Source organism: Bremia lactucae, linkage group LG19 (assembly GCF_004359215.1).
Source record: "Bremia lactucae strain SF5 linkage group LG19, whole genome shotgun sequence".
Classification (NCBI taxonomy): Eukaryota; Oomycota; class Peronosporomycetes; order Peronosporales; family Peronosporaceae; genus Bremia; species Bremia lactucae.
The window spans coordinates 1,843,115-1,854,832 of record NC_090628.1 but is presented as its reverse complement, the minus strand read 5'-3'; the positions used below and the strand labels follow the sequence as shown (position 1 = coordinate 1,854,832).

The 11,718-nt window shown below is 45.9% G+C and overlaps 1 protein-coding gene across 1 annotated transcript; it reads right to left on the bottom strand.

Moving 5' to 3' along the window:
- Positions 1-76: 76 nt before the first annotated feature.
- On the bottom strand, positions 77-2,449 carry CCR75_006693 (uncharacterized protein). Its single transcript, XM_067964761.1, has 4 exons — positions 2,240-2,449; positions 2,020-2,142; positions 1,770-1,949; positions 77-1,692 (listed from the first exon to the last, which is right to left on the bottom strand). Exons 1-4 carry the CDS (start codon positions 2,426-2,428, stop codon positions 1,339-1,341), a joined length of 846 nt encoding a protein of 281 aa, XP_067823745.1. The 5' UTR covers positions 2,429-2,449; the 3' UTR covers positions 77-1,338.
- Between the last annotated feature and the right edge of the window lie 9,269 nt (positions 2,450-11,718).

Genomic DNA, 11,718 nt, shown 5'->3' with positions numbered 1-11,718 from the left:
GTACAAATTTATTGCCCAGGGACCGTTGCCGTACACAGCAGAAGGGAAAATCGTGCGTCGACAAGCAGCACTGCGGAAAATGGTCAATGAATTAAAAGGAAAACGACACAAGATTATGAGATATCATAATCTACCATTGACACTCCGCGAGAGCTTGCGTGGTACGCCTAAGCTCATTAGTTCTGGGATGACGAGGTCAACTGTCCGCTAACCCACAACAGCGTGCTAGACGTTTTGCGTTTGTACCGAAATTATTATTCGAGAATCGAAGCGGCTTCTTAAATATGTACGAGAAACAATAAAATCTGATTGGGTCTGTCTGTCATGCGGCAGCCGACTGCGGTGCAGGTATTTGAGTAAGCAAATTGCTGCTGCTGCCCATGTTTGACGACGTAGATTTAGTGGAGCAGAGTCCGAGGCTGCTGCGTAGATTTTCCGACTATGGAGCAAATGAAGAGCAAGGCACCTATACTGCATGGGTTTGCAGGAACTTGAGTCGACCTGTGCAAGTTATGATCTTATTTGGATGCAATGGGTGGTGGTGCACACGAAAGACCTCGACCTTGTGCACTATCCCAAACGTTGTGAGAAGGCACTGACACCAAATGGTTTTACTGTGATACACGAAAACCTTTTCACAGTGCATAGCCGTGCGACCTCGATCGGCAAGACAGCAGCATCACGCGCTCTGGAAGCATCTTTCAACAGGCTGGTCTCGCGGTGCTTCTAGAGACAAGACATACGTTTTCCTGGAAACAAAAATTCTGTCAAAATGTTTGCGCTAGCTTGAGAAATACGATGCTATTGAAAGATGCAGTTTTTATCTAAGTTCGGAGCCATGTCACCACATCTTCCAGTTCCAGCGCGAGCTTCGTGGCCTTTCCGTCATCGCGGTTTCCGGCGATTGACAGCAAATTGGAGACAAATGGCTTTTGCTTCCGCGAATGCTTTAGTATTGCGCGGCACCCCACAACGTAGAGCGCAAGACGAGCGCAAGATAGCTTCGTGCCATTTCTTTAAAATTATTGCGCCAGGACAGAATGTTCGAAATATGTTTATTTTGTTCTTAAAAGGCAAAGATGATGGTCTGCGCGTCTCAGTGCCTTCCATCGTCACTCGTGCTTTTAGGTGCGGCATTCATAATGATCATTTCGTATCTTATATTTCACATAGGGGCGATGGTGCATATAAAATTCTTTCAAATGCATGGTATATTAATTTTTCTTTTTACTTAAGACAATATGATCTCTACACCTTGCAATTCCTCAAAGGGTTTCTCGTAATGGGAATCGCAATTCATCTGCCTGCCCGGCCGCTTCCGCTGATTGATCCGACTCGTCACAGCGTCTTCTTCACGGCCTCAACAGACTTTGGCTTTCGTGTATTGAGACAGTAGTTCATGATAAAAAAGTTCATAAAGAGCCAGAAAAGCGATTGCACGTAGATAAGGTACATCACTGAGATCTTGTACGGCATACCAGGGCATGAACGCGAGACCATAAGGTAGCCTTGCGCATTCATAAGCAGAAATTGGATCATTTGAACCGTCGTCAAATACGGCTTCCACCAAATATTGCGCGTGTGAGAGCTCACAAAATAATACATGTACATGATGGCGTGCACACCACCGTTAAGCACGATGGTCATGTAGAGGTCACCGTCATAGGATGTGCGAAAATTAGCCCAGTAGCACTATTGCAGCAAATGGTAAAGTAAGGATATTGTCTCAAGGCAAGCCCAAATACAAGAGCACAATAAAAAAGACTCACGAAGAAGACGGTGACGTGGTGATAGACGTGGAGCACCGAAAGCTGTTTCCATTTCTTGCCCAAAACGATGAAGAAAGTGTCGCAAAAGTCAAGTACCTTGGATAGGTAAAAGATGTACATTAGATTGCCCATCACAGGTTTTTCGTGATCGAACGCATTGCACGGGGTAGCTGAAAAGCCCTGCAATACATAAGTTAAACAACGTCAATGGTAATACAAGACAAAAACATGATCCCGGTAGGATACGTACGTTGCGACGGGCCTGAAGGATGGCCTCAACGGTCATGTAGGAGCACAAGACGACTTGAGCAGGGTTATAAATGAATTGGAGCGGAGCCATATTAAATGCGGGCATGCCTGATTTCATGACAAGCTAAATAATGCAGCAAGACCAAACGTAAGGTCAGCGCTGTGCTGCTATAGCTGTACGTGGTTCATGCAAGTGCAGCCAAAAAGAAAGATAGACATACCGTGCCCACCACTACAAATGTAAGGTATGCGACGCACAGGGCGAAGACCGTGCCGAAGTCAGCGAGAAAATAGTCTCGCATCGGCGAGAGACGATAACGCAGGGTGGGGTCAACCCAATCCATCAGCACCACATCCATGCCGCCAGCCCACTGCTTGTAGCTTTCAAGGAGATTGCTGGCCATTTCCATTGATCCACAGCAGGTATTTGATGTGCCGGAGGGGGGTTGGCTGATCGCGTTATGTCAGATGCCTTGATCGTGGACGGGCGAACGACGGCCATTCAAACCGCACTTAGTGCAATAAGCGAGTTAGCTTGGTTCTTGTAACGTGTTTTTCGACCTGTTACGAAGAGGCATCCCGAGTCGATAAAACATGCGGTATTTATAAGCTCTTTTTTTCTCATCCATACAGCCCAAGGAAGGTTTCAGCAAGCAAGAAGATTACATACTGCGTATTCTTGCGCTGTGCAGAACATGAGCAAGAATCAACTTCAGCAGCAAGGAGGACTCAAAGCAGCTTGCGATTACCTCCAAAGGCAAGTTCTGCGCAGCTTTTAGCAGTAGATCGCGACCTTGCGGAGCATCGATGAATTTGTTTTCGTTGCATTTGCATCTACTTCGACTGTTGTGAAATTTTCATGCGTGGAGTGTACAATGGGGTATAAAAGCTACATGCACATATCCATACCTAAGTCTGCAATTTTAACCGATGTACCAAACCAAAAGTTGGCGTTCACATCTTTACAATGAAATTTATTGCATTTCCTTATATAAATTGGCAATGCACGTAAGTAGGCTGCGATCATACTGAAACGGGGTGTCCGATAATAAGAATTATCTCCTTAAGAGGAGTAATACATATTATTCCCTATGAGAGGAAATTAATAAAGAAGTGCAAAATTATTATCTTTATTAATTTTGACTTAAATCGTTCCAGTAATACCAAATTTGTTATTATTGATGCAATAAGACATTGCTCTATTGATTGGTTGATTCAAGGCTAGATCAACCCCGCCAATCGTTTAAAAACACGATTGTGCGATGCGCAAGGAGGCGCCATACTTAGTTACATATTAATATGATAAGTTCAGTAGTTGATAGAAGATCGTTACGAAACAATTTATATTAATACATCCTTACTTTTCCGTAATTCTAAACCATTGAATTACTTTTTGGCAGTTAATGACCCTTAGCTACCTAGAAACCTTCCTATGTACTCTTGTGTACGTCCACGCACGTTTCATCCAACATGGACATGTTGAATGAAGAAGGGGGGCTTCCAAGCCCCTCAAGAAGGTTATCACGCAACGCGTGAGAGACTTCCTCATTTGAGTGACCTCGAATGGAGAGCGATCAAACGAACGAAATCGGTCATAGGCGGGCCAGCCGTTGGCGCTATGCTATATTTTCTCTGGGCAGAGTCGAATTATTCAACACGAACTCGACGGGGCCCAAGAGAAAGTAACCTTACTTCACCAGCAAGGCTCTCAACACACAGAGGTGTTAATAGAACAGGGTGCTCAACAGTTGGAAATGCTGAGACTGCAGCATGTATATGCTGCTAATGGGCCGATGTTTCCGCGTCGACCTAAAAGCTTAAAGATAGAAATATCTAAGTTTAAGCTAGTCGAAGGCGACTCCTTTTTGAGATGGCTCGTCGACTTAGACGATGCCATAGAAGCTCTTCGTATCAGTGATGATGCGACGAAAGTGAAATTTGGCACGTCCAACTCAGCCGGACGCGCCAAATCTTGGGCCTTGCGGCTCAAGCTTCACGTCCCATTACTCTTTGGGTCATATGAGGTCTTTAAGACCCGGCTCAGACAAACGTTTAAGCCGCCATGTGCCGAATGGAGGGCTCGAGCCGAGCTCTTGGATTTAAAGCAGGGCAAGCGTGACTTCACGCTTATGCCCAACATACACGATACCTGTTCAGTTGTATCGTTAGTCATCCAATAGATGAACAAACACAGGTAACTGTGTTTTTTAAAGGTCTTTAGATGGTCCTGTTAAGAGCCATCTGTTTCGTTAAAATTAGAGTCGCTAGACCAAGCGATATCTGTAGCGGAACATGAGGACTTAAGTCTTAAGCAGGTTTTGTCCACTGGTGGTTATCGTCCTCCGAGACGACAAGAAAACGGAGGTCCAGAACCCGTGGATTTCTCGTATGTTGAGAGCGAATAACCTCGCGCATCAAGTTACAAACGATTACAGAAATGGAATCGCTGTCAAAAAATGGGCCACTACGTGTACGAGTGTAGTTGCCCACGGCCAGTACCTAAAAATACTGAGCGAAAAGAATGACCTCTCGCTAGGAATTGCGGAGGACGCGGATCCGACGCTGTTGCGAAATCGTAGCGGTGAGGCGGATCGTCAAAAAACGGTCGGGGTCAGTAGGTGCGGAGCGCCCTACTGATCCAGCAACGTCAAAAGAAGTTGCAGGTCTTTTGACGAAAGTTGCTCCTCACACACAAACATTGTGTGTAATTGCCCCAGAGGATGAGATTAACCTCATCTTCTGAAATTTAAAGTGTTAAATAAGTTACCACTTAAGTCCCTAGCCGATTGTGGGGCGTCAAATAATTTTATTATACGCCAATCACTAGAAGAGCGCAGGCTTAAATTTATTGAACACGATATTCCTCTAACAGGATGTCAGTGCGCCTAGCACAGGCGCATCTGTGACGATTAAGAATCGTGTAGCTGGTATCCAATACACGTTAAAGGGTAAACAGTCCGAAAATGATTTCATCGTACTAGATTTGGATGATAAATTTGATGTCATCCTTGGATCACCTTGGCTCAGAAAGTACGAGCCCATGTATAAATTGGCAGTATCAAGCCGTGACGATGCCTGTCTCTTGTCATCGTATGGACAACTGATGAATGTCTTGGGGCGTCCACAAGCATGTGGATGTAGTGCGATAGCCTCATTTGTAGCTGGGTCGTTAGCATGACTGCACAAGACCTCAGCGCGAATACCCACATATTGAAAAGGTTGATCTCGACGGCTGTGCACACAGGCAGCGTCGAAGTTCGAACACTCGAATAAATTGAGTGGTACGAAACAAAGTTGCTTGCTTAAAAAGCAACATCCAAGAAGGCTGTGTTTTACGTAAGTCCCAAGCTATACCAGAAAAGTTTAAAAAAAGTCTACAAGAGACAGTGCGATGTCGTAGATCGATTGGAGAGTCTATCGTAGAGGATTTTGCTGTGGAACCGCAACCACGGCTAGAGGCAGTTGGGGATGATACTACTCAATAATTTCTGTGGGAATAAGCTTTCGGAAATCTGTGGTCAAAGACTCCCAGGTACCTTTTAAATTAAGTTCCAAAGAAGAAACTAAAGTAAACAATAGATCAAATGTAGGCGCGTATCCACTTGATCTATTAGCGCCTCCGAAGATAATTTCGAAAATAACTTAATTGCCAACGCTAGAACGTAAAAGGTTCTTCGTGATCTACGTAGTGGCAACGTCAAGCAGATCTGCGAACTTGATATAGATGACAAGTACGTGGCCGATATTCGGTCAGCAATAGTATTTTTTCTGAGAATGATTTGGCTCTCAGCAGCTTCCTCGATGAAAAGACTCGGATGGAACGGCTTGCGGCCCAATCTTGGGAGTCTTTAATGACAAACCCATTAAGAAACGATTAAAAGGAATTTAAGGATGTCTTCCCGGAATCAGTACCGTGCGAGTTGCCTAAGAATAAAGGCACTCGACACGATTCGACCTAATCCCAGGTTCGAAATACTGTGTCATGAAGCAATGGCCATTGCCTCGTGAACAAGTAATTGCGATCGACAAATTCTTTGCCGAACGCTTCGCAGTGGACCATGTGAGGGAAAATCAACTTCCCCACATACTCTCCGGCTTTCTGTGTGCGTACAGCAACAGGAGGATGTCGGATAATGCATGCATTTAATAAACTGAACGCTGCAACTGTACCGGCTCAGATTTCGATACCATGATAAAACGTAATCATTGATGGTATGTCAAAGAGTACTATCTCTTTGTCAATGGATCTGATGAATGGATTCTATCAGATCCTTATGCGTGAACACGACAGCAGTAAGCACCCCAAGTGGAATGCTATGTGAGTGGTTAGGTATGTCACAGGGACTCAGTAATGCCCCTGCGACATTTAATGTGTAACCAATCTGTTGAGATCGGTGTGGAATTCGCACCGAGCTATTTTGATGACGTCTTCATTCATAGCAGAGCAATGGACGGAAAGTCGGACGTTGAAGTACATCTACCCACGTCCGAAAGGTTCGTATAGTTATGCGTAAGCATAAGTTATATGCAAATCGCAAGAAGTTTTTATTCGCTGCAAGCGAAATACTACTTCTTGGGTGCATCGCGGATAAACACGGTGTACACATTGATCCGAAGAAGATCAAGACGATCACCGACTGTCCTGTGCCAATGATGTAAAGGGACCTCGAAAGTTTCTCGGCTTAGCGGCGTACCTGCACAAGTACTCATGCAATTATGCCGAAATGACAGCATATATTTCTTCTTTGTTGAAGAAAAAGAAGAATTATATGCTGTCATTTCGGCATAATTGCATGTAGTATGGTCGTGGAACGCTGATTGTCAACATTCGTTTGAGGGTATCAAACAAAGCTTGATGCAATCGCCAATCCTGGCCAATGGTAACCAAGACCGACCTTTTCATGTGTTCTGTGACGCCAGCGATTTTGCAATCTGTTGTGTGTTAATGCAATATGACACAGACGGCGCAGAGCGCGTCGTCTGTTACAAATCGCGTCAGCTTCATCTGAACACAACTTCCCAGTTCATGACAAGGAACTCGTTGCCATGAGCTATGCACTGGCTAAGTTTAGGGTCGACCGTTCATTGTATATGCGGACTATGCGTCTTAACGCACGGCCGTAAGGACCTACACCTTTCGCAAAGAATGGCGAGATGGTTGTCATTCCTCGCGGAGCATAACTTCTCCGTGGAGTAAAAACCAGGACGACTTAACTTCGTCGCTGATGCCCTTTCGCACCTTCCCGATTTTGGCCGGCTCCGCAAATCAACAGTTAGCATAAGGCTACTCTTGCAACAATAAGTGCTCCGTCGTCAACATTACTCGACGACGTTGGAAAAGTTAATCAAAAAGATAAGGCCATCAAAGGGTTTATGGATTACCTTAGAAAACCATCACAACAATTCTTAAAAGGATTGTCGAAATTGTAGCGATCCTCAACAGATGGATATACAATACGCAATGGTTTCTTGTATTATACAGCCATTGCTGGCGACACACCTCATGTCGTCATCCCTACCCATAATGATTTGCGATTACGCATCATGTGTGAGTACCACGACGCACCAATAAGTGGTCACGGTGGACGTGAGATGACTTATCTCACTATAAGTCTTGACTTCTACTGGCCACGCCAGTACGAGTAAGTCCGCAAATTAATACGTGCTTGCAAAGTTTGTCAACGGGTAGAGCCCAACGCTTCATCCCGTGCTCCGTATAAACTTTGCCTGTTCCGGCAGAGTGTTGGCAGTTCGTATCTATGGGGTTCGTCTTCGGATTCCCCGAAGACACCCACATGAATAACGGTATCTTTGTTTTGTTGACCGTTTCAGCAAGATGGTTCATATTGCGTCCGTCCCGGAGTCGGTCACAGCCAAAGGCTGAGATCGTGTCTTTATTAACTTGATATTACGACTCCATGGGTTACCCCGTGAACTGGTCTCAGATCGAGACCCCAGATTCACGGCGGAATTTTGGCAAACAGTGTTCAAATCCCTTGGAACACAATTAAAAATGTCAACTTCTGATCATCCTTAAACAGATGGTCAGACGGAGCGTGCAAACCTTATTCTCGAAGAGATACTTCGCGGATACGAATACCCAAAACATTGTGGAGTTAGATATCGACGGCTGTGCACAAGCACAGGTAGCGTCGAAGGTCCACCATAGTAAGGTGTACAAGTTACTGAGGGCTGTGTACAAGCACAGGCAGCGTCGAAGGTCGACCACTCGAAAAGGTTGAGTGGTACGAAACGAGGATGCTTGTTTGACAAGCAACATTCACTCTTTTAAGAGTTGGAGCGAGTTCTTGCCGATGGTAGAATTTGCCATTAACAATTCAGTGCATGCTTTTACAAAGCATACCACGTTTTTGTGAATGGCTTACGCCACCACATATACCTACCCTATTTGAGAGTAACGCTTATTAGGGGGCGGACTCGCTCGAGCAAAGAACCTTTAAGCTCTTGCTTATCATGCATTAGTACAAAGTCAATGCGAAGAATACCAATGTTGAATTAACTAACATTGAAGGATAACAATGTTGATTAACTAACATTGAAGTAGATAACAATGTTGAGTTAACTAACATTAAAGTAGACAACGATGCTGAAAGGCCCAGCATCGAAAACAATACTATTAATGAGATTTGTGATACTCTCAATAATGAAGAGATTAATATTTCCGCAGTGCGAGCCGGTCGCACTGAAAACAAAACTAAAACCGATGATTTCCTGCTGGCTAGAGAAGCAGTGATGTGTTTCGTACAGGATCCATCGCTGATGCGGTGGAGCGACAGAAACGGAACTCTGACAAAAATGGAAGAGCAAACATACTTTCATTAAAAATTAATGACCTTGTCCTACTCTCTACGATAATTTTACCAAAGTACGTAGTGACGAATGTAGGCAGTACTGAATTACTGCCCAGGTAAATCGGCTCGCTTCGTGTATTACATCGTCAAGGCAATGCATACACGATCGAGCTGCCTCGTAGAATGCGGACGCATCCTACGTTTTATGCTGGGCGTCTCCACCCGTACCATCAGAACAAGGCTTCTTCCGATTCCGGATTACACCGGAACGGTTAAGGGCATCAGCCAAAACCTGATGGTTCCGAGCCAAAGGCTTATTGTCTCGAAACGGGGTTTGATTCTCGTGAACCAGACGATTAACTCTTTTCTCCAAGAAAGAGATCTTCTGAAGAGCTGTCAACAGCTTGTTTTGAAGAAACTGATGTGCCCTTTCGTTCACCAGTTTTCAGTCGCAATCTGCGCAGAACTTTTCAACTGGTCACGAAAAATATTATCGACCATCACCGCTAACTCGCGACGACGGGATCGCTCGTGATCAAAATTCTTCTTTAAATAATAAAGGGTGTGATCCAAATCACGATGTTGAATCGTGATCGTCAAACGAGGCGAACCCGATCTCCCCTCGCCCTCCACATCCATTGTTGAATTTGAATTGGTGAGAAGCGCTTTCTTTTTGAAGTTTCTTAAACCACCGTGAAGCAAAGGAGGCTCGAACGAGTTATCTCGTTCGTTGGCGAGGGTATCCACCCTCGCATGATAGTTGGGAACCTCTTCCCAACTAATGTTGAGCGTTCCAGGTCTCGTCTTGCAGTACGACGAGACCCATCCTCCTCGGCAGAAGGTCCATCGGAGTACGAGCGCTTCTCGCGCTCGTAAAAGGATTGGAGGTTTTTAATCCCATGATACACACATCTCGTAAGAGATGAGAGTCCTCCAATGGGGATCTTTGAGGTCGAATGTTTCCTTGAAGGCATGACGTGCACCCTTAAAACAGCATAGGCATGAGTCCCTCCAAGAGATGCAAGGCATCCCTGCCTCTCGAGACAAACGGTGCAACTTATAGCGTGCGCCGACTACGGTCCGTTTCTCGAACCGTTCACGAAAAGCGTTTAGCTTGTCAAATCAGACCTTACGGCCTATGTTTTGTACATTTTGTACAAAGGCTGTCCAATTGGGTACGGGCCTTGAAGGTACGGGCATGCCCCTTGCCATGTTCGTGCCCGTTTTAAGGGGGGTTAAAAATATAGACATGCCTCTTTCCATATTTAGTTGCCCTTTTTAAGAGGGCAACTAAACATTTATAAAGCCCGCCTTCATTCTCCTCCCCTTCCGCTTATTGTTCCCGCCTGCAACATGCCCCTCCAGCCTCCTCCAATTACGTTGCTGCCCCTCTCCCCACCCAAGGTGCACGTTGGGCAAATTTTTACCGGTCTACTAACAAGTGCTCTGGTAACCGCTACAGTTCTAAGTATGGCTACTGCACCAGTGCGGTAGAGGGAAAACCAGAGAAGCTCCATCAGCATGTTTTACTATGCGAGAACTGCCCTATTGCAGACAAAGGTTTTTTACCTGCAAAAAGTAGCTAAGGATAAAACGCCGATGCCACTCGGATGTGGTAGATTCAGATGAGAGAGATACTATTTGGGAAAACACCTCAGGTTTTGGCCTATCTTTCGCGAGTCGCGTGTCCAGTTCAACAACGGAAGGGCCAGTGAACAACATCATCGTACACAACAGAGTATTGCCAGCTGAGTTGTCAAGCCACTGTCCCAGGCAAAAGCTGAGGAGTTACATTCGGTTTTTCTCCAAGCAATAATGTATGGAAATATTTCGTTAAGTTTTGCCGACAACATCTATGGAGAAAAGTTATTAAATTGCTTTCTCCAGGCTATTGCCCGCCGAGCAGCGAACTGCTGATTTGGTCTTCGTAAACCTGTCGACCGACGTCAGTGTCGTCATCAAGGACGAGTGGGCATTCGTCGACCTGCTCCATAAGTCTTCCTCGCTCTCGGCATCGTTGGAGGTATCCGCGTAGTCGACCACGCGCCAAACCTTCACTGCAAGCAGCAAATCCCTTGTCCATAGGACGCAAGTGTCACGACGACGCTTGTGGTCTCCTTGGGGGTCCGATGGACACAGTGGAGGTACTTGTTTGCCAGTATGGCTCGAACTGTTGGGTCTCATGGAGACGTCGTCACGTGGTACACTCGCACAAGGTGGTTTCGATTCTGGAGAAGGCATGTCGGCAGTGATCGTCTCAAGATGAGCATGATGAACGTCGGTAAATGTCGGGGATGGCGGTGGTGTGTCGGACACGCGAGCACACTTCAGTCCTTGTGCACGCTCTTGCCGTTTGTGGTGGCGCGCGGAAGTCCGCAGAGCTGACACAGCACGTGGCTTCTTATTCGAGTGATGTTTGAGCAGCGTGTTGCGTGAAGCTGTGTGACGCAGCTTGACGAACAGGTTTTTTCGCTTATGATCTTTCGCATCAGAGATGTTGCGTCCTGGTGAGCTGCTGTACGAGGAAATGATGTCGAAGTATCCGGTGGGTCATCGCGCACGGTGCTTGACAGCTCAAGTGATGTTTCATCGGCGTGCCCGTTGGGCGTCATGACTTCTGTCGTTGTGGTGACTGTATCAGTCGATGGCGTCGTGGTCTGCGAGTGCCCTGGGGGCGTCTTGGGGTCGGTCATCATTGTATTCTCTGCGGTGGTTCTGCGTGTGAGGATGCCAGCGTGGCAGACTCGTTGTGTCACTTCCCTTCAAGTTCCCCCTTCCAGCAAACAGTGTTTCCTATTTGGGTGCGGGAAGGTGTAACGGGGTCACATGTGACTAGTGTAATGGCACACTAAGGATATGTTGACTATGTCATATAGTCGGGATGTGTA

What these genes read in the sequence shown, in the direction of transcription:
- CCR75_006693 (XM_067964761.1), bottom strand. Translation starts at nt 2,428, where the DNA reads ATGGAAATGGCCAGCAATCTCCTTGAAAGCTACAAGCAGTGGGCTGGC. An exon ending in CATTTGTAGTGGTGGGCACG is followed by an intron (nt 2,143 to 2,239) that starts GTATGTCTATCT and finishes TGCATTATTTAG; the next exon opens with CTTGTCATGAAATCAGGCAT. An exon ending in ACCACGTCACCGTCTTCTTC is followed by an intron (nt 1,693 to 1,769) that starts GTGAGTCTTTTT and finishes TTGCTGCAATAG; the next exon opens with TGCTACTGGGCTAATTTTCG.